A 26,802-nucleotide genomic window follows, 5' to 3' on the forward strand; every position below is an offset into this window, starting at 1 on the left:
GCCTTTTCTCAGGTTTGCCACTTCCTACATCTTTATCTGTAGATTGAAATTAGATTTTTCACTGTATTAATTAAGGACAGATTCAGCGAATGTGTAAAAAGCATGTGACACAAATGCAAAGCTGTCAGTAATACTCAAACTGTCTTCAAGTTTATGGGCTTGAACACTACCAGGGCTACCCGCACTGGGTTGGTACCACCCAGTACCAGTAGGTAATTAACTCTGGTGAGCATATATACATAAATGAGTAGCTGTGCCTGTGTGTACCTGTGCCACTCTGTGCTATGTATTGCTATGTATGCGCTAGGTATTGCTATGAGGAATAAGCTATGAGCAGTGCTCTGTACCATATACACATACCGTTTAAGACAAAGGGCCACAGCACTTGCTGAAATCACAGCTGTCTCTCTCTCACCTCCTCCTTTGGGTATCCGAATATCACTGTGCTCGCTGCAGCAAGTATGAAGGAACTTTTCGTAAAATTACAGATGAAGGTCCAACATGTAACTTCCTTTTATGTCTCCCGCTCATGCCAAATGAAGTAGAGAGGGATTCACAGTACATACCCAAGGTGCTTCTGTTAAAAGCTCAGCCATCCCTGGCCTCCTCCAGACAGGAGGCTGGCAGCTCCAGCATGCAAATCAACCTCACCTGGATGCAAAGCTAAGTTAAAGGTATCTGCTTATCTTCACTGATTATACACAGGACCAATGGTGATGGCCTTGCTCACATTAGCTCTTAAGTTAAATGCTTAAAATTAGATGGCAGAATTTCCTCTAAAAGGCCCAATTGCAAATAGCATACAAATAGAAAACATAAAAGCTGCCTATACTTCTAAGCCCCTCTGATACACTACTGTGAGCTAAACACATAGATATCTTTCAGAACAGTTTTTCACTTCATCTCTCTTGATTTACCATCCTCTGTATAATCTTTCTAGTAATATTCATAAATAGTAATTGCTTATGCACTGTTATGGACCTCTTGAATTTGATTCTCCTCTCACTTAAGCTTTAAATATGGAATAAAATTAAAATCAGTCAGAAAAATCAAGACCCTAAAGACTGGAATATATTTAAAATCACTTACAGTTCTCTAACTTTTTAAAGTCATTTCCTACTTTAATATTCTCTTGGGTTGCAAACACTACAGGGGAAAGTTTACATCCAACTAAGAACACATTTACTGAAGTGTTTAAATATGCACAAAAGCAATTCTGCTAATATTAAGTTTTCTAACTCTCTCTCTCCTGGATTAAATACAAAGCAAGCCCTTTTATCCCTGACATTTTAGAGTCTTGAACACATCAAAATGTTTCTTCCACTGCAATGGAAAGAAATTCTGATTTTCTTGTCCTCCTGTGTTTGAGACAAAGAAGCTAACACAGAACATCCAAATTGAACTTTGTGTTTTCAGGGAGAAAAAAAGGAAGATACAAAATCCAAACACAGAGGAAGATTGATTCCTCTGGGCTGGTGTCTAACTCACAAAACTCATGTGTGTCTTCTGAACCTGGTTTCAATGTCTTTTTGAAATAAAAGTTTAAATCATGCACATTTATTGGACTCACATAGCAACTAAATAGAATTATTTGAGCTATGCCATTTAAGAATTCAGATTAGATGATTTAATCCTTTCTGGCCTTAAAACTTACAAACCTAAAGACCATTTCTTCTGAGATTCAGATTCAAAGTGGAAGAAATACCCGGCAGGCTCAGGAGGCATCATGACAATTTCACCAGTTTGGTTCAGAGCTCATGAAATGTTTTTTTTCACCATTGAAAAAAAAAACCCGAAACATTACTTCTTTCCAGCTTTCTAAAATACACTGAAGACAGTCCTAATCTAGATCAGAACAGGCTCTCCTGTCCGTCACCACTTTGAATTTAACACTCAGCTTTGAAGTCTACAAATTAATTTCTTTTTTTGCACTGAACTGAGACACACTGAAAACAGAGGAGATGGGGGAAAAAGAAAACAGGTAGAAAACAATTCTGAGGATGGAACCTTGATGTTTGCATCACAAAACCATAAATAGAGTATAGGCCTATCTGCAGAGATCATCAGTATCCTGTTTAGCAGCAATCTTCCTTTCCAGTATCTAGCTGCAAGGATGACACCATTATATCCCGTGACAGTCCTAGGCTGCAACATTTTGTGTGCTTCTAATTCACTGTGACTTCCATAATGTATTCATCTGAAGCAGCTCATTCACATATGCTATTGCTGTTAATTTCAATCTGCTTTGTTATTATCTTTACAATTTGACAAATATGAGCTCAACTGAAAAGGACATTCAAAGAGGTTTTTTTTTTTTTTTTTTTTCCTGGAAATGAGTGCTGAGTGATGCTCACCATAAATTAATTTCCAAGCTTTGTAGAGGATATGTAAATCTGCAGAATGTTCTTCTGATGTTTAAGCCACAGTTTGACAACAGCTTCAAAAACTGGTCAAAGAACTCTTCTTACTAGCATCTGCTTGTTGAAATATTATATGTAATGACATGGTTGTGTAATACTCCCCATTGATCTTTGGATGCCAGGTGATCACTCAAGCTGAAAAATATGCACATGCACAAAATGGAAAACGGGATTTTAGATCTTACAAGTGATGGAATGAGAGGAAAAAAAAGTAGTAAACTTTCTTCACCTTCTTTAAACTATTATTTTAAAAGATGTAGTAACAGATACAGCTGATAAGGTAACTAAAATCCTTTCAAGCATTGTTATTCATTCCTACTGTTATTCTTGCGAACTGTTTTGTATTCCTTATCACAGCTGAGAAAAATATTTCAAACTGTGATCCTCAAAACAACTCCCAGCTTAGATTTTAAGTAAAGTTTAAAGCAGCTCAACTGTTTGTGGAAAAATGGGAATCACTGCGATTTCCTTTGAGGTTCAGCTGTTTGAGAAAGCACTCAATTAAAGCAGAAAGGAAACTGTTTTACAGCGTCTGACATTGGAGGTCTGTAATGCTTTTGTCACAAATGATGTCTCTTTTTCAGAAACATGGTTTCCTTGCCACCAACAGAAGGTTTAGTTTAATTTAAAATACAATTTAAAGTTTTATACATGGTGGGAACTCTCTCTGTCAAAACATTCTGCTGAACACAATGGGTGCAGCCTCCTTTCAAGCATGCTGTGCTACTTTAGAGAAACACAGATGCACAGTCGGCACTGCACAAGCATCCAAAGTTATACTGAGAGGACAGCTTACCCTACTGGGAAGTTTCAGGAGTAAAGATTTTATGGTATGCACAAACGAGACGATAAAAATATAAAGTTCCAATGATATCAAAATGCTTGGTTTTATTTGATTATCTGGCAATTTTTTACTTCCAAAGATGTGTATATATATATATATTTAATTATTGTTATAGATATAAACAAAAATAATCTGCATCTTTATTTACCCAGAAATTAAAGGGTTTGTGATTCTCAAGTGAAAATGTATCAGAAAATACAAGGCAGACAGTATCTTTCCCCCATAAACAACTTAACTTTATCATTGAATAGCTTTCTTTTATCATGGAAGTAAAAGACCTCAATGCAACTTGTATAAAAAGCAGCAAAGAAGTTTTGAGATTAGCTATCAGAGAGAAAGAGTGGCATAACACACTGCAGGTGACAAAAGTTCGTAGGGAAACATGCTTGGCTTTGTTACTTCTTCATAGCAGGTAGGCTGTATGTGATACGTACATCAGGCAAATGCATTTCAGAAAAAGACTTTTCTCTTGTAACGAAAGAAAAAAAAAATCCTATTGCAATGAAACCCTTATCCACTCCCTTAGCCAAGAATAAAATATTTATGGAATTTCTAAATAATGAATAACGGCATTTTCTTAGAGAGATGTGCTTTTGATTCTTAAAATGTGCTTGCATTCTCTATGACAACGGGCCACATTAACTGGTGACCTAAGTAATGGCATCCACTATCTTGCACAAATGAATGATCATTGTCCAGTGGAGTTAATCGATCATGAGCTGAACCAGAGACTTTTGCAGAGCTCTCTCCATATGCTCTAGGACAAAATTTGGAGTAATGTCAAAATTACTATTTAGTTAATAAAGTGACTTTAATCACTAGCTTCCAAAATATGATTAAAACCACTAAAACAAAACAAAACAAATAAACAAAAACACTAAAGAACTTGCACTCCAAAGCACAAATAACAAGCAAAACTATAGTGGATTTCTACCTAAGCACATGAGACAAAAATCTATGAAATCCTTCTTTCAAGACACAGAGAAACTATTGCAATTTGAAGATATGTGGGACCTGAACCTGGAGCTATTAAAAAATAAAATGCAGAGAAAAAGACATTGTTGATATTGAACATTCCTGATTATGATAACCTTGTGTGGAGAAGTCATAATGTCGTTTGTCAGATTTTCACTAGTAGTGCAGATGAGCATGCATGGCAGATACACAGAGACCAGCATGACTTCTTGAAGATGTGGCAGATATCTCCTCTATACTTCTGCTGATTTCAGTGTCTTCATCTTGACTTGACCTGACAGATGGTGATAGATCATTTGCTGTTTTTTTTTTTTAATGTTTTCAACACCTATTCTGTCAGCATTCTTACTTTTTGTCATGTTGTGTCCTTGCGTATTTTCAATGAATTCTTAGGTTAATTATTTATATTATTTTGAAAAGTGATGAGATTTTGAAAGCTATTGTTATACTCAAAGTCATTGGAAAACTAAGTATCAGCACCAGATGTTAACTTTTACAAAAGGCCATGAATATAGATTAAAAGAGATATTGGCAAAGCTCCAAAGTTTGGAAGGAAGCATGTGGATAAGCACAAAAAAAAAAAAAAACCAACAACAACAAAAAAAAAAACACACAAAAAAACACCACAGACAAAACACAACGGTCTCCTTCCCAGACCCTCATCTCAACTATTTTCCAGTTTCCTAACTTGACAAAATATGGTAGAAAATCTTTTGAGTCCAGGTTTAAAACAAGGTTCTACCTGCATTTTATAAGATATTACTTGCATCTGGTCAGGTTACTCAAACTGTCAAGACAGACTTTCAAATAGTACTTTAACACTTCTTAGCTGAGCAGAAGCTGGCAGCCCAGGAACATGGAAATGCAACATGACGGGAAAGGAAGTGACAGGTATCTTTCAGAATTCAGCGATTCAGTCTGAATTTCTGGCAAAATTTTGGGTTGGTTATTTCTCTTGACAAACCAGTGTTGAATTTTCATGGAGCCAGACACTGAGTCTCATTAAAAAACACTGCCCTTCCTCTTATGAAAGCTTTAGCTTTTGTTAAGATAACAGGACCCTACTATATCTGACTAAATAAGTTATAGTTGAGTCTATATAAAGTAATGCAAGAATAAGTACATCCCTCACTCTCCCCCAGATAAAACACTGAAAACAACAACAACTAAAACAAACAAACCATATTTTAAAGTCAAAACTTAAGAGCACCATACTAGGTGTGATGTCCTCCAGTTTGAACTACTTCAGTAGTTGTGTGTGTGTGTGCAATGTGCATTCCTATCCACCTGTGCCGTTTTTCTGCAACTGAAACTTACTCTCTAAAATTTCACCCGCATGTTCTGCAGGTGAACATTCTGTAAGCCTAAATCATGTGTTTCCCATCTCCTCTTTCTTTGCAAGTAACTAATTTCTACTGCTTATTTAAACTGGCAGAGTGCCTGCTTTATTATCATTTAAGAACTTGTGCACAAAAATGACACCAGTTTGCATAATTATCATGAAATAAGACAGGCTTTTTTAGGGGTAACAATCTGGTAACTTCATAATAAATCTGTCTGAAGCAATCGTAATTACACAGTAACTCATCTTAATACATTTGTATTCACAGCAGATAAGTGTGCTGATAAGAAGACCCACTATCATCTAAGATTCAATGAAATGAGAATCTGTATACAGAAGCATTATATAATAAAATTTCTAGAGCTTACCACCCTGTCTTCAAGTCTTACTGCAATAGCCCAAGGCTTTGTTTATCTAATCTGGAAAACAGTTTGATTTTTTTTTTTTCCCCACAGCCAATAACATAATATAGCATCAGAGGTAAAATTTCCAGTGTTAAATTTGTATACATTCAAAAATCTGAACATATGCTCCTTAGTTCAATCAGTACCTCCAGTTGTGCATGGAAATTTGTTAATTGCCTATTTACCTCTTAATGTAATAAGCAACTATTCAATGAATACAAGGACATGAACATGTATGTTTCTTTTCCTTCACCAAAATGAAAGAGCCTTTGGAAGTATAGCAATATGTTAGCTCTGCCTTTACAGGGGATGAAAAGACCTGTAAGAAACAGGTCTGAGGGAAGTCTTTGCTTAGCAGCGGAGCACAAAAGAGAAAGGAAGAGTGAAAACTGTGATGTATTCAATAAAAATGGGTAATGAAAGGATGCTCTAAAACTTGTTCTTACGAATTGAAAGTTGAAAGCAGTTATATAAGCTCGTAGCAGTGCTGATAAGAACACAGATGATGAGACAGATTTTACCACGTAACCGACAAGCAGAACACTGCACAATGCTGCACAAAGTTGGTTGTTAGTAACCGTAAGAAAAACACGAGGAAAACCTGCTTAGCTCTCAGCCTCTTGCTGATATTCCTACAAAGTTCTGAAGCTGTTTGCTGTTCTACTGTGGCCTCAGTTGTTGCTGGGCCTGCCTTGTACCCCTCACTGTGCCAATGCAGCCACTCAGCAATTCTTTCTCCTCACTGTGAATTCCAAATCTCATTTGTTCTTCCTCTTGGTTTTGCCTCACGCTTACTTCCCACCTTACTAAATGACATAAAGCAGATCCAGGAGAATTGCACAGTCCATACTGCTGCCTGAAACAGGAATAGCCACACCCAAACATTCCTGAGAGGCGGTTCTCTGAATTGCTTATAAAAATGTACAGTGACAGAAAATCCATAACCTTCAAAACATAACTGCTGCCACCAGGAGAAATGTTTTCCTAATGTTTATCAGATTCTCCTTGGTAAAATTTAAGTCTCATGCTTCTCATATTATCCACTTCTGTTTTCGCTAGGTCTCCCTGGTTCTTTTTCACTTTCTATTTCACCTCTCTCTATCAACCCCATTTATTCCTCATCAAGTAAAACCAAGGTTTTATTTTCAATGACAAACAGAGCTTAGAAAGACATACACCCACCTTCATTCTGCTCTGGATGGCACTCTTTCCTGTTTCCTTCCACAATTTTTTTAACCCTTCAGGTTGTGAGAGAGAGCACACAATACAAAATCAAGGGAGTTATCAGTAGCTCAGAAAAAAAATAATTACTAGAATTCCCCAAACTCTGAGATCAAACTGAGCAAATGCATACATCAGACAGAGCTATAAGAAAGGATGCTAAATATTTAAATCAAGAAGAAATGTAATATGGTATTCATATATTACACAAGTTTATAATCTATGGCACTGCATATACTGAGCACAAAACTGTCAAAAGACAAGATATGTAGTTTACAGATCTGGTCCCCTGAACATGGACTCAAGATAGCAAGTCCTAATTGCCACTGAAGTAAGTCTGAGGAGATTCAGAAGAGAAGTTCATGTGCAATGAAATGTTATTGAAAACTGCGAGTGAGGGAATGTAAAGGATATATAGAATTAATAGCACATTGATGAGAAAATTTAAGATGAGGATCACGAATTAACTCCAGATGCAATCTGATTTTTTATGACATATAACTAATTACACGGGCAATAAAAAAGAAATTAAATTGATCATTTTCTTTGACTCTCTGGTGCTAGGACTAATGTGCAAAGCACAGTATCTGGCTCTATTTTCACAAAGCAAGAATGATTTTTTCAAGGAAGAACACTTAAACTTAATTTTGAGGCATAGAGAGGCACTGGCAAAAAACAGTAGAAAAATTCTCACACATAACCTGACTAAAGGGGAGAATCCTGCATCTATGAACTAGAGGATCAGACCTGCAGAAAGATGTTTCTGTAAACATTTGGTGTCAATTCTTCAGGAATTTATTTTTTAAACGGTAGTGACTAGGTATACCGCGCAGGCACAAGTACCTCCTTGTAATAATCACTGTACCCGTAATAATCTCTGCCTCAAAAATTAGCACTGGAGATGGCTAATCTAAGTTACAGGTACATAAACTATAAGTGAGGTGGAGCAAGGGAGAGGAAAACAGTCTACCATCAAAGCAGACGCTTTCAATTGGTCCTCGCTCATTGCTGTGCATCCGTAGCCTGTTATGTATGTCAAAGACCAGGAGGAAAAAACCTTTTTCTCAGCTCAGAAAGCAACGCGTTCTTGGAAAGATTATTATTACAGTTTTCAAACAGAGCAGGTGGGGAAGAGAGAAGTGGTAAGTAACTTTTCTGTGCTACAGCGGTTCACCCTTATTTTGCATTCATTCCACACATAGCCATGTAACGGTGTAATGCTGCACTGTTGAGACAGTACTAATTTCAAGCTGTATTTACTTTTTTTTTTTTTCAAAACCAAAATTATGTACATGTATCATTGTAAGATATCTTGAAAATGTTACCCTGGTAGACCAGAGCTCATTTTAAAACTACTGTTTCAATAGTAGTTATCTCTCATCTACATGCTTGGGCTAATCTCATCTCTATTATGCCAGTCTCAGCTGCCTTCATGATACATTTACAACCAGCTCTGCCAGCACACTCAGAGTTTCAGAACAGCCTGAGTCTGAAAAGCAACTTGGATTAAGAAACTGACCCTTATTTTTAAATAGCATTGACAAATTGAGGTTAAAATACTGTATGTCCTGTTGGAGAAATGCACGCTGGGCCAAAGACACCTCTCTTGCAACTCTGCCAAGCTTGAGATGAAGCGAGGGATGCATTTAATGTTCTTGTCCTCTTGTTCAAGCTGGCACGAAGTCATTATGAAAGCAGGAATTGAGACTGGATACAGTTTTACTGCTACAAATAAACCAGTACAACCATGAGGAGGAAATAGGAACAATGAAAAATTTCTTTTCATTATTTCCTCTCCAAACCCAGAAGTTAAAGCTAACTTCTTTGACATTACCACTATATTTCTGGTGACCCACAAGATGTCGTAAGGACATGAGCAAGACCTCTCAGTAATCAAACAGAAGGCAAACACAGGCTGTGAAAACAAACTTGCTTAAGATTAAATAGACTTCCATATAAATTGAACACAGTATCAGTAATTTACAGATTCTGATAAATGATTACCATGCAAGTATTTTCCTTGCACTCAAAGCTCTGTTGTATTTAGCAGATTTCTATATATCTGATTTCAGAAGATTCATTACACAGGGAATGCCCCAATATTAGTTTGTAGTATTTCCTGACCTTGTGGTGTTCACTGACTACTGCCCTAATATAACTATATGATCTCCCGATTCACTTTATTGATTTGTTCTTTACTGCTTAAATGGAGACACAAGCAAGAATGCCTTCAGCAGCTACATAGCTTCATTAGCCAAACATTACAGCGTTTACAGGCAAGCTTAGTGCAGAGCCTTCTCACAGGTCACTTTTGAAGGAACCATTCCTGGGTCACTACATTTCCACAGCTGCTACTACACCGTAACACTGCACATGAGGAATTACGAGGCTTCATGTTTAAATCTCAGAGGCTTTTGCTCATTTACATGGAATATATCCGGGATGAAACTTGGAAAAAAAAAATTAAATCCTGTCTGCCTTTCTCTGTGCAACAAAATCAAATTGTCCTGTTAGGCCTCCCATTCCTGTGACAGGGAAGACAAAGGAGCACTCATTTTTCTGTATTTGATAGAAGTTTGGGCATTCAAGACCTGGGAAGGGCCTTTTTGATATCTGCCACCAGAAACATTGCTTTTGAAGTACAGAGTTATATTTTCAAGAAGAGAGTCCTGATTTTGGTCCTACAGGAGGTAGAAATGCTTCAATAATCTTGCCAATGCAAAAGGGCTCACAAGAGCAAGCTCTGTCTGGTTCTGGCTACCCATGTTTGGGAAAGGTGAAGGCTGGGATAGATTAGGGAGCTGCAGCGCTGTGTTGCTTGACCACCTCTTCTCAGCCCCTACACTGTCACAGTTTGTTGATACTCTGAAGCCACAGAAAGTGATTTTGACTTTCTCCATTAACATTGATATATTCAAATAAGAGTTGGCAATTTTATTTTTTTTAAATTTTTACATAAGCATTTATCTCAAAGATTGAATAGAATGAATCAAGTACCCTTAGTATATGGATAGCTTGGCAGTAACTAATTTGTTCTCTCTGATACACTAGAGGTGAACAGACTAAGCAAGCTAGTTTGCTATCTACTAGATAAGAGGGGAATGTATTATCATTTTCTCTGATTAGTATCTTGTGCAGGTAATTATACTTCTCCTTTGCACATAATTAAAGTGAAGGTTGATTTCCATTCATTCTTCACAGTGGTAAAATTATCAAGTTACTTCTCAACTAATTATTTTCTGTAGTATAGCAGTGTTTCAGATCCCTGTCACATTCCATTTAGCAAACACAAAATAGCTCTGAATAAGACTTACCACAGCCTGGGACTTTTATGCTATTAATTTGCAGGGGAAAAAATCTTTAGATGGATGCTATCCAAGCTGAAAATGAATTTCATTCCAAAGAATCCAATCAGTTTTTTTTTTTTTTTGAATCTAGCACTGAATCCTTTGCCTTTTTACAATCTCTAACATTCGTTTGTTTAATTTGTCCTTAATTTGCTCAAGCCCATAATGCTTTAACTAGTAAAGATTTACTGAATTAACTTATTAAAACTTTTTTTTTCTAGTTTTATGTATTTCATATGAACTACACCTTGCTTTAAGGCTTTCAGGGTACCAAACACCAGTGATATGTGGTTGTTGGAATTGCATTTTTGAGACACAGGTAGAAACACCATCAGCATTGTGATTTGTAGAGAAGTAGCCATGCAGAATAAATTGGCAAGAAATCCCTACATTATCAACACATGCAATTGTTGGTTGAAACCACTTTTTAAAAAAACAATTTCTTTTATATTTTTGCTGCCAGAAGCACTTAAAGGACTCTGACTGAAACTGCTGTCATTTGCAGGAGGAAAATTTAGCTCCTGCTATTATTTTCCATCTTTCCATTTAGCATCCTTTTGAAATAGCTCTAAATTACATGGTCTGCCCCACTCTTGATTCTTAGATTTTATGTCACCCTACTTCAATGTTTTTTTTTCCCCCTTTCTAACAGTAAGAACAAAACATAATTACTATTACCATTCTGCAGGTGTCAAATTTAAAGCCATCCTTCAGTTGCTACCACTTGTGGTGATTTTTCTTCTCCTGTTCATTGTCCTGCTTGGCCATTGTGGTTCTTTGTTGTGCTTCAAAAGCACAAGTTCTGCAGATTATTTCTTCTGCTCAAATGTAGTTCTTCTTTGCCAATTGGATCAATTTGATTCCATTATAGACCTCTCAGAGCTGGATTCTCCCCTCTTATTCCACAGTAACTCCATTGAAAATTATCTTTTTTTCTGACTTGCCTTGGCAAAAATCAGAGTAGAAACTCCCTGCCCTTTTTACTCCTTTTTATTTTTTTTCTTTCTTTCCCTTTCACAGCACTGAGATGTAGTATTTGCCTGCAACAGTCTTTTATCTACGGAAGACAGTAAAAAAATTAAATTCCCCTTACCTCCAATGCTACATCCCTATAGACGTAACTTGATATCTTGAGATTTTAATGCGAACCTCCACATTAGCTTTTGCTTGATTCCTGGCTACTGCACTTATCTGGTGTCTGATATACTATGAAATATTTTTCCTTTTCCTAAAATTGACTCTGTATTATGATAATTGGACATATTGTCTCTGAGGTCTTTGCTCTTCTTTCTCCTATAGCTTTTAGAGTCTGTTTTCATTGCAGTCCAGGCAAGGTGCCATCAGAAGCCTTGAACAATCCTGAAAAGTGCAACCTGCTCAAAGTCAGCTCCCACTTATGTCTTGAAAATTCTGGTATCTGCTAATTATGGAGCAAATCAACCTACCTTCCCAATGACCTCCACAATTTATGACTCACTTAAAAAAAATAAAAGTGAAAAATAAGAACTATTAATCAGGTACAGCACTCAAATTTATTTATTTATTAGTTTTTTTCGCTGTGAATTTAGTGCCAAGAAAATTGCTAGACTGGCAGCATGGAAGAATTAAGTCAATTTTCCACAAACAAGGTACAGTACAAACAACACATACTTCCCAATACCATTTGATGAGTATGCTTCAGGGACAGAACATGGAGAAACCATACTTACAATACAGGGAGCAGAGCTCTATCACCATTTCTGCAGGCACTGATCCAGCAGGGTACTTGTGTACGTACACAGTCTGATCGATTTCAGTGGAACTATTATATACTCAAAGTTTCTCATGTATTTAAGTGTTTTGCTGGATTAAAGCCACAATCCCTCAATTCTGATAAAACTGGCCAGTGCCTGTTAAGTTCCTCAAAGAGGGTTCTGTGAAGATACACTTGTTCATTGGGACATGGATTGTGATCACCAGTTTGATCAGGCAGCTGACATTCAGCTGTCCTAAAATGACTGTTCTGTTCTGGCACTAATACCTAGAAGTGGGAAAAAAATAATAAAAAATAATAAAATAAAATATAAAATAAAATAAAAATAAATCTTCTTGTCCTTTTGCCCCTCAACTAGGCTAGCCAAAGGAAGTCTAGACCCCCTCAAACTTAATAAACTTATTTTACAGAAATTAAGGAAAGCATCTAAGTCCTTTTTTAGAAAATGAATTAAGAACTGCACCTCAAAATATGTTTTGTATTTGGCATTTCAAATGACTTTTATTAATACTGGAGCTAGTCCTTTCTTTGCTTGTTTCTAAGGCATACTGCATGTGTGCCTGGTTTTATTTTACAAGAAATAGCTGTGGATATAGGAAAGAGAAGTGAGAAAATATATTATATACCCTATTCATACCTGAAAGCAAACTAGTTCCATCATTTTTCCCCTTCCCTAATAGCAGATTTTAGAGATACCTCTCCGCTAAGAATCCTGTCCATGGATATTGAAACTGTAAGTCATTCAAGTTAGAATGAAGGTCCTCTAAAGCAAAAGAGAGGAAAGCTCAAAGACTGAGCAGCTGTCCAGTAAAGAAATTTAAATTCAAAGAGGAAATAACGCACTACAGTGTCTGTATTACCTGGCCACTGGAGCACGCCTTTGGTGCTTTTTAGGAGCAGTGCCAGGTTTCAAACTGAGGCAATATCCACTTAACAGGCACTCTAGTAAGATTAACTATAGCTTACTCTGAGAAGAAAGCATCCTTTCAAATTACTGTGGCAGTGAATACTGTAAGGAGATAGAACACAAATGAGAATTGTAAGAATTGTACTTCTATATTGCAGCTATTTACAAATTGCATCATCTTACATACTCATTTGGTTGATTTGCTAATTGTTGTTAGTATCGATGATTTAACTCACAAGAATAATTATTGTCTCATTCTTCATGAATGTAATTTTTAAGTGGATAACAACTGCAGAGCAGTTGCACAAGTGTCCTCCAGAAACTTTGTAGAGAATGAAACTAGAGGAGGAAAAAACGTTAGTTTTCTTTAAAAAACTTATATAATTCCTTGTTTGCTTGAGACAATCACTGTGTGTCAAAATCGAATATACTTGATTTAGCCATTTATTTGTCTTCTGATACACAGACACAGGGCAAAAAGAAAATACTGAAATCTCTAAAGTGATTTCTGAGAAGTTTCAACAATTGGGCATGAGTTGAAATCAGTCCTATTCATCCCTCAGATTTGCATATTTCTAGGTAGAAGAGCAATTTTTTTTCCAATGAATAAAGGAAAACGAGGATCAAGAAAAACAAACAATGATAATACCCAGTTCTTTTTCAGAGCTTTTGATCTGGATGTATAAAAAAATTGGGATTGTTTATTTGGCAAATATGGATGACAGAGCATTGCAACTCCCTATGAAAAAGATACAACACAGAGGGCAAATTTCTGCATCAAAATTGCAAATTTCATGGACTGGGAGAATGCTGCAGTAAACCTAACTTTCCTTTTCCAATTCTAACTTAAACTAGCTATTTCCCTCACCTGAATCCAGATGATTTGTCCCTGATAAAAAACAAGCATTATCTATTCTTCCATATCTATACTCACATTTATCCCAGTTTTTGAAACCCTGCAGTACTGCAGCAATAAACCTGATTCATAAATACATCTTTTCTCTATTCCTAATCCTATCACTAGCCTTAATGATACCCAGGAGAGCAAAATCCAGAAGAAAAACAAACAGTTGTCATTCATCACTGCTGACAACCTCACTTATCCTATGGTTCCACTCCACGTAGAATGCAGCATTCAGCCTAACTCAGAAATGTCTCTTTTCCCAAATTTTTAACTCTAATCATAATCCCCCACCCCAAACCTAGTATTAACCTTCACCAGAGGCCCAAGACCCAGACAGAAGCTAATACCCGCCCCTCAAACATTATACGTTTAAGATGACTGCAAACTCATCCTGCATTTTCCTGCCTTAGAGAATATAGAAATAAATTTGAGTTACAAATGTTTGATTCCCCAGACTTCCCTTGTACCTAGCTTTCACTGCAACTGAGGGACCATTACTTAACCAAATACTGAACATCAGGCACTCATTTCTGCTAAGATTTGCAGTTATCTTACATTTCTGAGCCTCCAAAAATGCAGCAATAAACTCAATTTATACATCTGTGTTTTTCCACAACCCATTGCCAGATACTTCCAGGTGATCAGTAGCAATTGTTGCACTCATTTTTGATTTCCTGCCCTAAAAAACATAGTCATACATGCTAAAAAAAAAAGTCATACATGCTTTCTTTCACCCCAGAATTGAACCCTAATGCCAACGTTAACTCAATATTTAACTATATTCATGTGACCAAAGCAGAGAGAAAAACATTAGTCATTCAGTTTGTTTGACAAAAGACCTAGAAAACTCATGGAAGTGATATGTGCTTCTGTGCATAGAGGAAAAATAAGTGGCAATCATTCCTCACAGCTAACACTTTCTCTTATATTTCCAGTCCATATGGAACATGGAATTAAGAACAATTTGTATACGACTCCTTTGCAAATCATAATCTTAAGTATAATCTCTTACTCCAAACGGAATGGTTATGATTATCAGGCCTATGAAATTGGTAGTTAGACAAAAAGTCACCTCTGGCAGCATTACATGCGTCTCCAGTTTGATCTTCTAGAATGCAGCTGTAAACCCACTACTTCTCTGCAGCCTTAACTCATGCAACAGCCCCAAACATAGCTGTGACCTAAACTGGGCCATCAGCACATACATAAAAACAAGTCAGTCTTTTGTCCCTGCTGGCACCTCTACTCATTCGTGGCTTCTGGGTGCTGCTAAATGAAACACAAACACAAAGGAAAAATGCATATTTTCCCTTCACTGGTTAGGTTTCCTTTGACCACTGCTTGAGCCTTTACCCTCTGCAGTCACTCGTGCCCACCTTAGATTTTGACGCCACACAGGAACAGACTTGATAATTTAATGCTTGCTTCTTTTCCAAAGCTCTAGCCCTAATCTTCAGTAGGAACTTAATCACAGCAAGAACTTACATTAAAACCAACACCTGTCATAAATCCTTGCTAATATTTGCATTCATCCTACTTTTCTGGTCTATGCAAATGGCAGTGACAAGCCAAATATATAAATGTTGATTTTCCCACACCCAGCCATGCACCCAATTTTAACTTTAAAGTCAGTTATGTGGGGTAGGCAATACATTACTAATTACTAATTTTGCTGTACTAGCACACTTCTCTGTTGACACATAGGTTCACCCCAGTTTTCCAGACTTTGTAGTGATGCTAGATTCCCTACCAAGCGTGGTGTTGCACATGTGTGTGTGTACACATGTATATGCAGTATACCATTTAGGGTCCGCAGTTCTGTGGTGGTTTTCCTCCTTCGTTCCATTCTCAACGCATGAGCATACCTATAAGAAGGTTTACATGGTTCAAGCAGACTGAGGTGTAATGTATAACACTGGTATCCAACTACTTCTGTAGAGAACACAGGCTCCAAAATAATTAAATGCCTGCTGGTATTCAAGTTTTATGATCAAAGATTAACTTTTTGTCCTATCCCAGTGGCAGGAAAAGAAACAGAAAAGCAAGCGCCTTTCAGCAGCACTAGGTCCAGTTTTTTATCCTAAGCAGGAAAATGCAGAGCCGTTTGGAGAATCCTCCCTATCACCTTGTGGCTTCTTTACGTTTTCTGTTCTCCTGTGATACAATTTATTGGACAAAAGTTATGAGGACAGAACCGTGAGTGTTCACCCACTTCTTTGCATAAATAACTTACTTATATTACAAACTTATACCACTCTTTTATGTGATCATGAATACATTAACAGAGTTCCTATTGAACTCTGAAAGCTGCTGTTCACTACCCTGATGGAGGATCTATTACACATTATAGATTAGGCATTTCTTAAATAATCTTGTGTCTTGTATATAACACAAGGAATGTAAACCTAATGATAAACACAGAATATCAAATAATCAATGCAACATGCGCTGAACTGCTCTGCAAACAGTTTATCCATCAGATCAAATAAAAAACTATTAATTGAGCAAGTTTGAACAAACACATCCATAACAATCTTGATCTCCTCAGACAATCTGCAAACAGTTTAAATGAGCTCAGTCACACTAGTTCCTCTTCACAAAACCTTTCTCTTTGAACACACATGCTGACAGACCTCTATTACCTCTAACTGAAGAGGCCCATAGGGTATGAAACGACCAGAAACAAAAGGGATCTGTTGTGGAAATCACACGGCACCCTCAGCAAGAGCTGTCCCCAGTGCCTTTCCCCAAGCCCCCGAGAGTCACAGTGGGACCTGTCACCTTCCAAACTCATTTGCTCTTTCTACACAGGCAGGCATTTACTCATGCAAGCCCAGACAGGATTTGGGGATTCCGTCTGGAAATTTTCTGAAACTGTCTTTACTTGCTAGCATGACCTATCTACAACAAGAAAAACAAGAAACACAAGCTAACATATGTGAAGCGTTAAACAATAAATCACCACCTAGCCCACTGACTCAGTGGTCCACAAAGAACAGTCAGACCAGTTTTACTGTTCCTTCTTTTAACATTAGCTTTGAATTTTGAGTTAATGATTTTTCTTTTGAGTCAAGGGATTGCCAGGTAACCCATCTAACCATCAGGCACACTACACGTTACCAGCCAAGGTCTCCTAGAAGAAAAGCATTTACACACACACATCCCATTGGATTTCATATAGTAAGAAAGAAATCAACCAACATTGTCACACTAACAGCATAACTTTGTAGCACTTATGTTGGACAGTTGAATGTTTTTGTTAACGTGTATTGAGTGACAACAGTTAAAAAGACAAAGGACAGGGAGCAGGACTCCAGGAGCAATAATTTATCTTCTCTGAATAGCATACACTCAAGTATGCAAAATGAACAAAATGATGCTGAAAACAAAACTTACGCAGAATAACACTTACATGGCACAAGTGTTAATCAGAGCAGTTTATGCATGACTTTCAGATTAAAAGATGAAAGACAATATGAAAACAGCTCTTTTATTATTACCAGACACATAAAAAATTTTTGCCATTCATTGCCTCCCAGATCAAAATTGGTTTGCATTTCTTACTTCAAGAAATACAGCTTTTCCATAGACTTCATTTATTTGAGGACACAAGAAAGGAAATTTGTGAAGTATCTCTGGGTTCCATGTCATTTCAGAAATCAATAAACTGCTATTTCTTTTAAAGCTCCTGAAAGTTGGGAGAGAACTATCTAACTTGCCAGGATTCACATGCTAAATGGACAGACAAGAGTAAATATTTTCAAAATGAATAGCATGCATAAATTATGAGTCAGTATTGATGGCTATTAAGAATGGGTCAGAGTTAATGGTAGACATGTCAGCAATTTTTTTCAGACTATGCAGATTTTTGAAAAATATTTTTAAAGATAATAGGAGCTGTGTGAGATTTTAAAGCTAAATTTCTGTTGTGTACAACAATACAGAATGCAAAGCACATCTTATTCAGGAGATCACCCACAGATTCAGTATGCAACTCACTCATCATTAGAGTGAAACATCTTGGTTTACTGTCTCTAGGTCTAAGTTATCTTCAAAATTCTCAGCTTTTCTGCTTATTCACTTATCTTTTTTGGCTGTTTAGAGGGTTGGCTAATAAATAAGCAACACAGGCAGAATGACATGAAGCATAATAGCAAACCAGACAATTAATTTGCTAAAGCAGAGCAAACCTTAAAATCCTGGTAAAACAAAGGAAATAAAAGATTATGAAGTTAAATTAAAATGAGGGCAGGCAAGTTCCTGAGTGCTATAATTGTCTGAATGTTTTTCAACAAAAACATATTTTTGTAAAAGAAGATTTTCTTTCACAGAGAAGTAACAACTTCAGCAAAGTTAATTTTAAAAGTGAAAATATGATTTTCAGAAAATGTAGCTTTCTATGCTTCCTGTGAATGCCTTGCATCTTTTGGTACAAGGAAAACAGTAAATAAGCTGAGGCTATGTTTTTCCGCACTTTTTGAATTTCTTGCAGCTTTGCTGTCTAAAAAAAACAAGTACAGGAAAGCAGAAGAAAACATAGTTTTGTAATTACACATGGTTTTCCAGCAGATGGAAAAAAGTAACAAAAATAAGTAAAGTTCTCCCCCTTCCCCCAACCTTCCTTCCCCTGTCCTTTTTAATTCTCACACAGAAAGAAAGTTACTTCTCAAGAAATTTTTCAGTGAGGTTTTCTCTCAAAATTCCCAAGAGAGAGTTCTCATTTCTACCCAGCACTATTGAGAGCTATACTTGTCCCTTGAGATAAGCATGCCTTTCGCCTGTGCCATCCTGCTTAAGATTCTTTAGTATGACAGATGCTTAAGTCAGTGATTTTATAGCCCCATTTACTTCATTGGCATTTTCAGGTTCTGAACTCCAGGGCCAAACATCCATTTTCACTTATTTATCAACAATTGTGATTACACATAGGAGCTTTTTCCTTCAGCCTCCCTCATGCAGTGGGGGGTGACATAGCTGTGCAGAAGTTCAGCCGATACACCTTTCTCTGCCTCCTCCAATGTCCACAGCTTTATTCTAGGGAGCTTGACATATCCTGATTTTATTTGAAGAACAGAAGAAAAATGAGGGGCAAAAAAACCACTAAGGTTCTCTGATGTACCGATCCCTTCCAGGTAGCTATGTTGGGCTATGATGTAGTGCTTTCAAAAGCTGGCTACTGCAGCTTTAACAATAAAGATAAAGGACTCTCAGAGATTTTAGATGGGAGAAGTGCAATGGTTTAAAGAGCAGCAGGTCAGTCTTTGCTCCTATGAGACTCTGGAATTTCACAGTGACTTGACAAGCATGGTGGAAGCCCAGCACACATGCCTACATGTCTTCAGAGATATCCAAGTCATTAAAAAGTCAGCTTTTCCATATAATTCCCTGTACACAGGATGCTTTTCCTGGTGAGACTGTAAAGCTACTAACATGTCTGCCATCAAGATCCTTTTCAAGGTATCAGGAAGCCAATTCATATTAGCCGAGATGGGTGACCTGTATGAATTACTGACACTGATTTTTATCCCCTTTTTTATTTAAGTGTATTTAACAAGAGACCACTTTAAAATGAGTAATAGCAAGTGATCATACTCATAACTAGTGTATGCTTATATGGCACACTTCTAAGCCCAGGTCAATGTTATTTAACTGCCAGTAGGACTTAATAGTTTAGGATCGGTGACCAGTTTGTAGAGCTGTTGGCCGTCTCACTGTGAGTGCAGGCACAGGAAACTCACAGATGCTTTCACATCACCACGTGAAAACATGAATTCACTGTAACTCATGTTACCACTGTGATCTTTGCCCTTTTTATTAATTTTCCAATTGTAAGTATCTGTTTCTTTGCATACAAGTACTTCAGAGGAAAAAGAGTCTATTAAACTGCATTTCAATAGTATTGTATAGTCAGAGGTATTTGTATTGAACATCCCTCCAAAAATGGAAATAATCTATAAGAAGTTAACATAAAACAAAACAAAAACCAAAACCAACAACAACAAAAAAAACACAGAGCAGGTGCCATAGCAGTTCAAGCATAGAAAGCAGGAAATTAAAAAGGGAATTTCAAGGTCTTCCATATCAGAAAATTTGTCACCTCTTCAGACTTTTCCATGTGAGGAGAATGCAGGGAAGCCAGCAGAGACTTAGGCTCTGGCACAGAAGGCTGCATGCCACTTTCAGTGTTCTCACATTTGAATGAGGCACAAAACCTGTTTTATGAACGTATAATGATGATGATAATACTTTGCACTTCAAAAGCTGCTTCTCTCATACAGTCTGAAAGATTAACGAATGAGACTTCACAAACCTGTGCTAGTTAGCATTTAACTGATCACAGTATTTACACTGACACACACGTCTTTATTTTTGAGAAATAATTTCACTGAAAGTTTAGTAAATTGCCGAGAAGAGGGAATTATAATCATCAAGGGCCAAATCCTGCCTGCTGACTTCATAGCAATTCAAGGAGTGTCAGGATTTGGTCCAAATCATTTCCTATATGCAGCAGCGCATTTCCCAGTTTATTTTCCTTTCTCTTATATCCTCATACACTACAGTCTTCTTTTGACTCATTCTTTCTCTATTGATTTGATATCGTTATTTCTCTTTCTTCCTCTTATGATAGTAACTGTGCCTGAGAAGACTAAAGCGTGATCAGTACTCTTTCTTGAATTGCTTTCCTTGGCTGCTACGAGTTCTCTTTCAAGCTGCGAGTATTCCAAAATCTACAGCGTATCTGTCATGCAGAAACTACAGCATGCAAATCAATAGACATGCCTGGGCTGCTAAGAGCAAAACTCTTGACAATCCCAAAATAGAGCTTAAAAACACGTATTGGTGCATGGTGATTTCTTGCTTCCTCCCCCAATGACCACATATACTTGTTATCCTTGCTCTGACTCCAGCTCCAGCAGCAGTCAGCTAGTCCTGGTTAGAAACTACAGGCTGCTCTTTATTCTCAGATCTATGCTATTTTAGTCATTACTGTTCTGCAGGAGAGTGTTTTTTGCTCCTGAGTGTTTGGTTCCTCTGAGACATTCAAACTCATTTGAAATACTTACGGAAAATGTAAAGGACATAGGGGAGGATGGTGCTGTCTGCAGAGACCTGCCAGACTAACCCTGCAAAAACATGTCCATCACAAACACTAATCTTTCTCTGAAAACTAAAGCAGGTGTTTCCTTCAATTTTTCTCCTGTTTACAAATGTTGGCCCAGTTCTGTCCTACTCACTCAGGCACAACTCCCAGCGAAATCCCTCTCTCTCAAGTTCAGAAATGTTGCCTCAGTAGATAGGACAAAATGTCTGTATTGACTGAGGGTGCTGGGCCTCATTTTCCCCCGCTGTCATCATAATGTCACTGATTAGAGCAGAATTACTCAAGAGATGCATCTAAATGGCAAAACACAGTGCTGTGGGTGAACACAGAATGCTATTAGGAAGTGAACAAATGCCACGTCTACCTGGCCAGGTATGAGCAGCAACACACACTGGTCCAAGTTGGTAGATGTCAACCAGCTCTGGTCTGGAAACCGAGTAGTAGTATTAGTCTTGGAGCTAAAGAGCCCAGGTGAAACACAGACCTGCCTCACACAGCATGTGTTGAAGTGTCTACACAATTGCTGCACTACGGCTGGTTGGTGTTCAGCTGGCCCTGCTCTGGCTTCAAGCTGGCACATGGCTACAGATAAGCCCTCATCAGCCTGCTCAGCATGTCACTGCTGCTGCTCTGGGCAATTTTGCCCTTTTGTTTCTAGTGAGTGAAATACAGACAGAGTTTACAGAGGCTGTTCTCCCCTCCATGCCTTTCTGACCTCCATTATTCTGCTAGTTTCATGAACAGCCTCATGACAGATTTTCAGCCCAGTATCCTCCAAAGAAAAAGAGAGCGAGGTAAGAAATACCTGGTCCTTTGAGAAGATAAATGGCAGAAGGGTGGGTCCATGCAGCAGAGTAAAACATTACAGGGGAGAGATTCTTCCTAAGACTGCAGGCGATGTCCTATGGGACACTTTACAACACACTACAGAAAGATCACCTCTTTGTAAACCATGTGTATACTATGGTACAGAATAACGGTATTTGAAAAAAGAAATACAATGCTAAAAGATAAAAATATTCTCAATGTACCTTGTTCAGATACCCATGGAGATGAATACAGTACTCAAAGTCAGGGTATCGTTATATTATCTTAGTAGGACGTGTAAGGACAAAGGTGAGCAGAACACACTCCCAGCCGTGCAATTCCTTCTTCTCCACAGACAGCAGGGCAGATGCTGGGGAATTTGTGAGGGACAGCTACGGTATGGGTATGCTACCCAGCCCCGGAGCCCCAGTTACGGCAAGAACCACTAAAAGCAATGGTTAGGGGAGGTGCAAGAAATGGCCTTGAAAAAAGCTGCAATGGTAACACAGCCTCCCTGAGCGATGAATATGATGGTAAAACCACTAATTGGAGAGCTAATTCATTCAGCAGGTTAGAGTAGCAATGAAGAATCATCTACTGGATGCCAAAATCAGATCATCTGACACCTGCAGAGAGCGAGCGGGGCTCGTCCAAAGTAGTGGGCCTGCTGTTAGCCTGTTAATAATTTCATTGTTCATTTCTTGCTACTTAATCTATTTGCTTTGCCCAATTTAGAATGTTTGATTAGAAACAAAAGCAAACAAATAAACAAAGAGTCACACGCCTGCTGACTGAAACGATGACATTTCACAACAGCCACCTCTCTTGATTAATGCAATTTTCACCGACTTGCAATGAATGGAGTAATCTGGTATTTACTAGATCTCAACCATTTTTCTTTTCCAAGCTAGAAATGGGACACCCTCAGGGGATTGTTGTAGCTTTTATGTATTGTTGTTTTATATACTGTTTTATATATTGGCTTTTGAAGTACTGTGAATTTCCATTTTGCCAGAAATTTGTTCATTTTTCTTGGTGTTACAGCCAGTTTTCCTGGGTGACCAAAGGAGAATGAATTAAAACAGTATCTGGCCAACTGCAACCTCTAATCACTGGCAGAAAGCCTGCATTTGAATAAAGCCTATCTAGTTAGTTAGAAATTGAATGTTTGTGTCTTTCTGCTGTTACAAGGGTGGGCTTAGAAAAGTAGAAAATAACCCAAATTTTCATCATGGAATCAAAAGCTCAATCAAGTAGTAGCATCTGTCAGGAAGTCACCTGCTATAAGACATTGTGCCCACTGTGCACATTTCATTAATAATAATAATAATTTCATTAATAAATAATCCTGCAGTATTTCATAGCCCTGATTCAGAATACCAAAGTATCAATATCTTAAGAGTCACTGCAGAGAAGAAAAGCACAATTGAGAATACCCCATTGTGTGAAGGATGCACTTATCCTTGGGAAGCAAGCAAACATTTTTCCCTCTCAAATAAAGTATGTCAATAAACACATCATAAAGTACTGACCCTGTAAGGTACTCAGTACTTTGGGCTTCACTGAGTTGTTTCCATTGGGAGACAGAGTTGCTTGTATGAACCAGTTACAGATCTGGAACAAGTCAGTTATACACAAAGAGTACAGACAAAATTCTTTTTCTGTAAATCCAAATGGAAAAAAAGGAATATGAAAAATGATCAACAGTTGCTTGTTCAGAAACCCAAGCCTTCTTACTATTCCAATCCCGTGTCAAAGGAAAGTGTTCTCAAGCTTATTTTGGGGCTATACTTACATTTCCTTCCCCAGAGATCTGACACCTTTCTCTTCAACCATCCTAGTCCTGCATCTGTAACATGGCTCAGGGAAATCTTTAAGTTTATTTGTAAATCAGATCTTTCTGTGTTGTTCAGTGTTTTGGATGTCAAGTCTGATTTCTGCGGCTACCCTAAAATTAAACAATATCTAACTCCTCCCCTGTCCCATTTAATATGGAAGAAGAGTAGCTGGTAAACCAACTTGCTTCACTGAGATTTACAAAGGAATATGTATTTTTAACTCCTCAACATCCAACAGCATGTCAGCAGAGAGAAATTTCATGATGAAAATAATAGGTTCCTCTGAGTGACTGAAGCTTTATTATCGACGGAAACATTTAAACCGTTATAAGGTCTCAAAATCAGACTTTCAAGCCGTATACCTCTGTTCCTACTAGAGAACTAGTACTAGCACATGATTTTTTTCCAAGTTTAAGATATGCTGGTACATCAGTGTCCACATTCCACCCGTTTGCAAATTCAGTGAACCAAATTCCATTTTTCTTTCTAATCAAAAGACCACTGATGTACCTAAGCATTTTCTTGCGGTAACACTGCCAGCTTAAGCTGACCCGCACCCCATGACTCCCAGCCTTCCCCTGTTCCTAATACATACTGGCCCAGTACAATTGTTCTTGGCACTGTATCCTGACCTGGATGAAGGCATGGATCCAGATTAAAAGTAAGTACTTTTCTGGATTGCTTTCATCCTGTATCATTTCACTGATCTGGCTCCCCATGGTACCCCTGAGCAGTTGGTGGCTTAACGGACAGGGTGGCACGGTGATGAATACAAACTGCTCAAGCCAGTACTGCCACCAAAAGAAATGTCTACTAAACTACAGGTTTTAGATATATACCAAATCCAGTTAGCAGCTTCTTACTGCCACTCTGGGAGGTGTTTTCTTTAAGAGCAGACTGTCAATATCCTGTTTACTCTTCACTTCAGAAAGGCGGGTTTTTGTTTGCTCGCTTTAGCATGACAAACTATGCTGCTATTGCCAAACTACAAGCAAGAGAGAGCGACACCCTGGGGTGTCAGCCAGAGGTATGTAAGATCTGTCCAGTTTGGTCTTTCTCATGTATCTTCCTATTTTCACTTGCAGTTTACAGTCACTGCTTCTGTGTTTGGAGAAAGTCAGTCTCAAATGTTGAACATTTTGCTATAGTAAGGTAGTCTCTGCAGGGATACTTACAGCTTCTGCTCTTAGTGCCTTCCAGAAATGTTTCTTTAATAACACACATTAATATTAAAGAAAGAGAAGGAAAATTGGGAGGAAGAGAAGGAGGGGTTTGTTATTTTTTCTGACCCAATTTCCATCCATCACTTCAATTAGGTTCCCAGAGACAGATGAACTCTGCATCCTTTTTCCCTCCGATACCTTCTGTACAACTCCATATGGATCTTCGAAAAATCCTGTCTTGCTGCTCAACCTTCCCTCCCTGTTCTCTGTCTGCATGAGTGCCCTATTTCTATTCCTTATTTCTTGGTAATTGTATTCAAACACACTCTTTGTTCTTTGTTTGCTAACCTGCATTTTTTTCCTCTAGTCAGCTTATCTCTTTTTTAGTCCTTTTGATTAAAGTTCTCAATTCATTTAGTATCTTTCTGTTTCTCCCCAGTCTTTCTAAAGTGAAACTATAAAGCACTGCAGGGAATGCTTGTATTTACCTCCCAATTCTCTTAGCCAAGCTTTCAAGGCTGACTTGTGAGCTGTATACTAGTACATCTTAAAAGTTTCCAGTCCTACACTGAGACATTCTCTGGCAATAGCAATAGCTTTACTCTTTACACCATCATAGTCTTTTAGAATTGTGATTTGCTGCTGCTAAAGACCTTTCCTGATGATCATACAAACTGAATAACCTGCACAATTAGGATTGAACATCTTTGTGCACTGGCAGCATAACTGGCAGGAGAAGTGACTGCTTGCTACACTGTGCATTTTTCAATGCACACATTATGTCGCAGTTTTTTATCTACCGTCTGTCTCAGGTAGCAGGAAAATTGGAGGAGTGTTAGCCTGTAATTCTCCTGGGATTTATCTTACATTTTTAAACAAAAACTAGGGGAAACAGCAAAGAAGTGTGCTTCATAGTCGGCTCGGTCTGACTGGGGCTTTTATTGTTACTCTAAATGATCATTTTTCTCTCCTCCACAGGCAACAGGCTGGTTTGCAGCCTAGACGTGTTTCTACCCACCACATCAATACCAGTAAGTTCATCTTTCCATTTTCACTGAAGTTGCTTAGTAACAGAAGATGAGGGTAAAGCGTGTCCAGACTGCACTGCAATGTCTTGTCTTCAGGTTCATTGAAAAAGATGGACTAATGGACCACCAATGTGAAAATGTTGTTCACATCTGAATCAGTGGATCCATTTGATATTCCTCAAGGAGCTTTTAGAAGAATAGTTTTGTCATATTTCTTTTCAGCCTACATATTTTTATGTGATTGCCCTTTGACTATAGCACATCTAAGAAATAATGAAGAATTCCCTTACATACTTGTTTCACACGGCATTCTGACCACTTTGATAAATATACAGGATGAGAATTACCACACTTTGGGCAGACACGCTTTGAATCATTTTTAGTACCATTTTTAAGTGAACTTACAGTCCATTAAAAGGAGAGTAATCTCAAGAATTTTTAATAGTGTGGACCAGAACTTCATAAAAACACAGTCTCATGCATGGCTTCCTTCACTACTGTGATCCTGAGAACGATCTTCTCTCCCACTGTAACTGTATAACACCACTCAGTAGCAGGACTGCATTAAGGAAGTGTGCAGGTGCGATTTTCAAGTCTTCAGCTGTGATCTAGCTTTGCTGTTTTTGCAGGCAAACAGTAAAGACATAGTGCTTCCAAAGTCTATTACAAGATTTCTAATTGCCTTTGAAGAAAACTCTCTACTCAAAAAAAAAAAAAAAAAAAAAAAAAAGCAAGCCTCAGAGAAAA

The 26,802-nt window shown here is 37.8% G+C and overlaps 1 protein-coding gene across 2 annotated transcripts in view; it reads right to left on the bottom strand.

Annotated features, from left to right (window-relative positions):
• The window catches only part of LOC310881067 (uncharacterized protein), a 266,119-nt gene that overhangs the window by 84,848 nt on the left and 154,469 nt on the right, over positions 1 to 26,802 (bottom strand). For both annotated transcript variants that reach the window (XM_083797797.1, XM_083797796.1), the window contains exon 3: positions 15,918 to 15,982. In XM_083797797.1, coding sequence (XP_083653923.1) covers positions 15,918 to 15,982 — 65 coding nt within the window. The remainder of the gene's footprint in view (positions 1 to 15,917; positions 15,983 to 26,802) is intronic.

The sequence above is a fragment of the Anser anser genome (genome assembly GCF_964211835.1).
Source record: "Anser anser genome assembly, chromosome: 13".
Lineage (NCBI taxonomy): Eukaryota > Metazoa > Chordata > Aves > Anseriformes > Anatidae > Anser > Anser anser.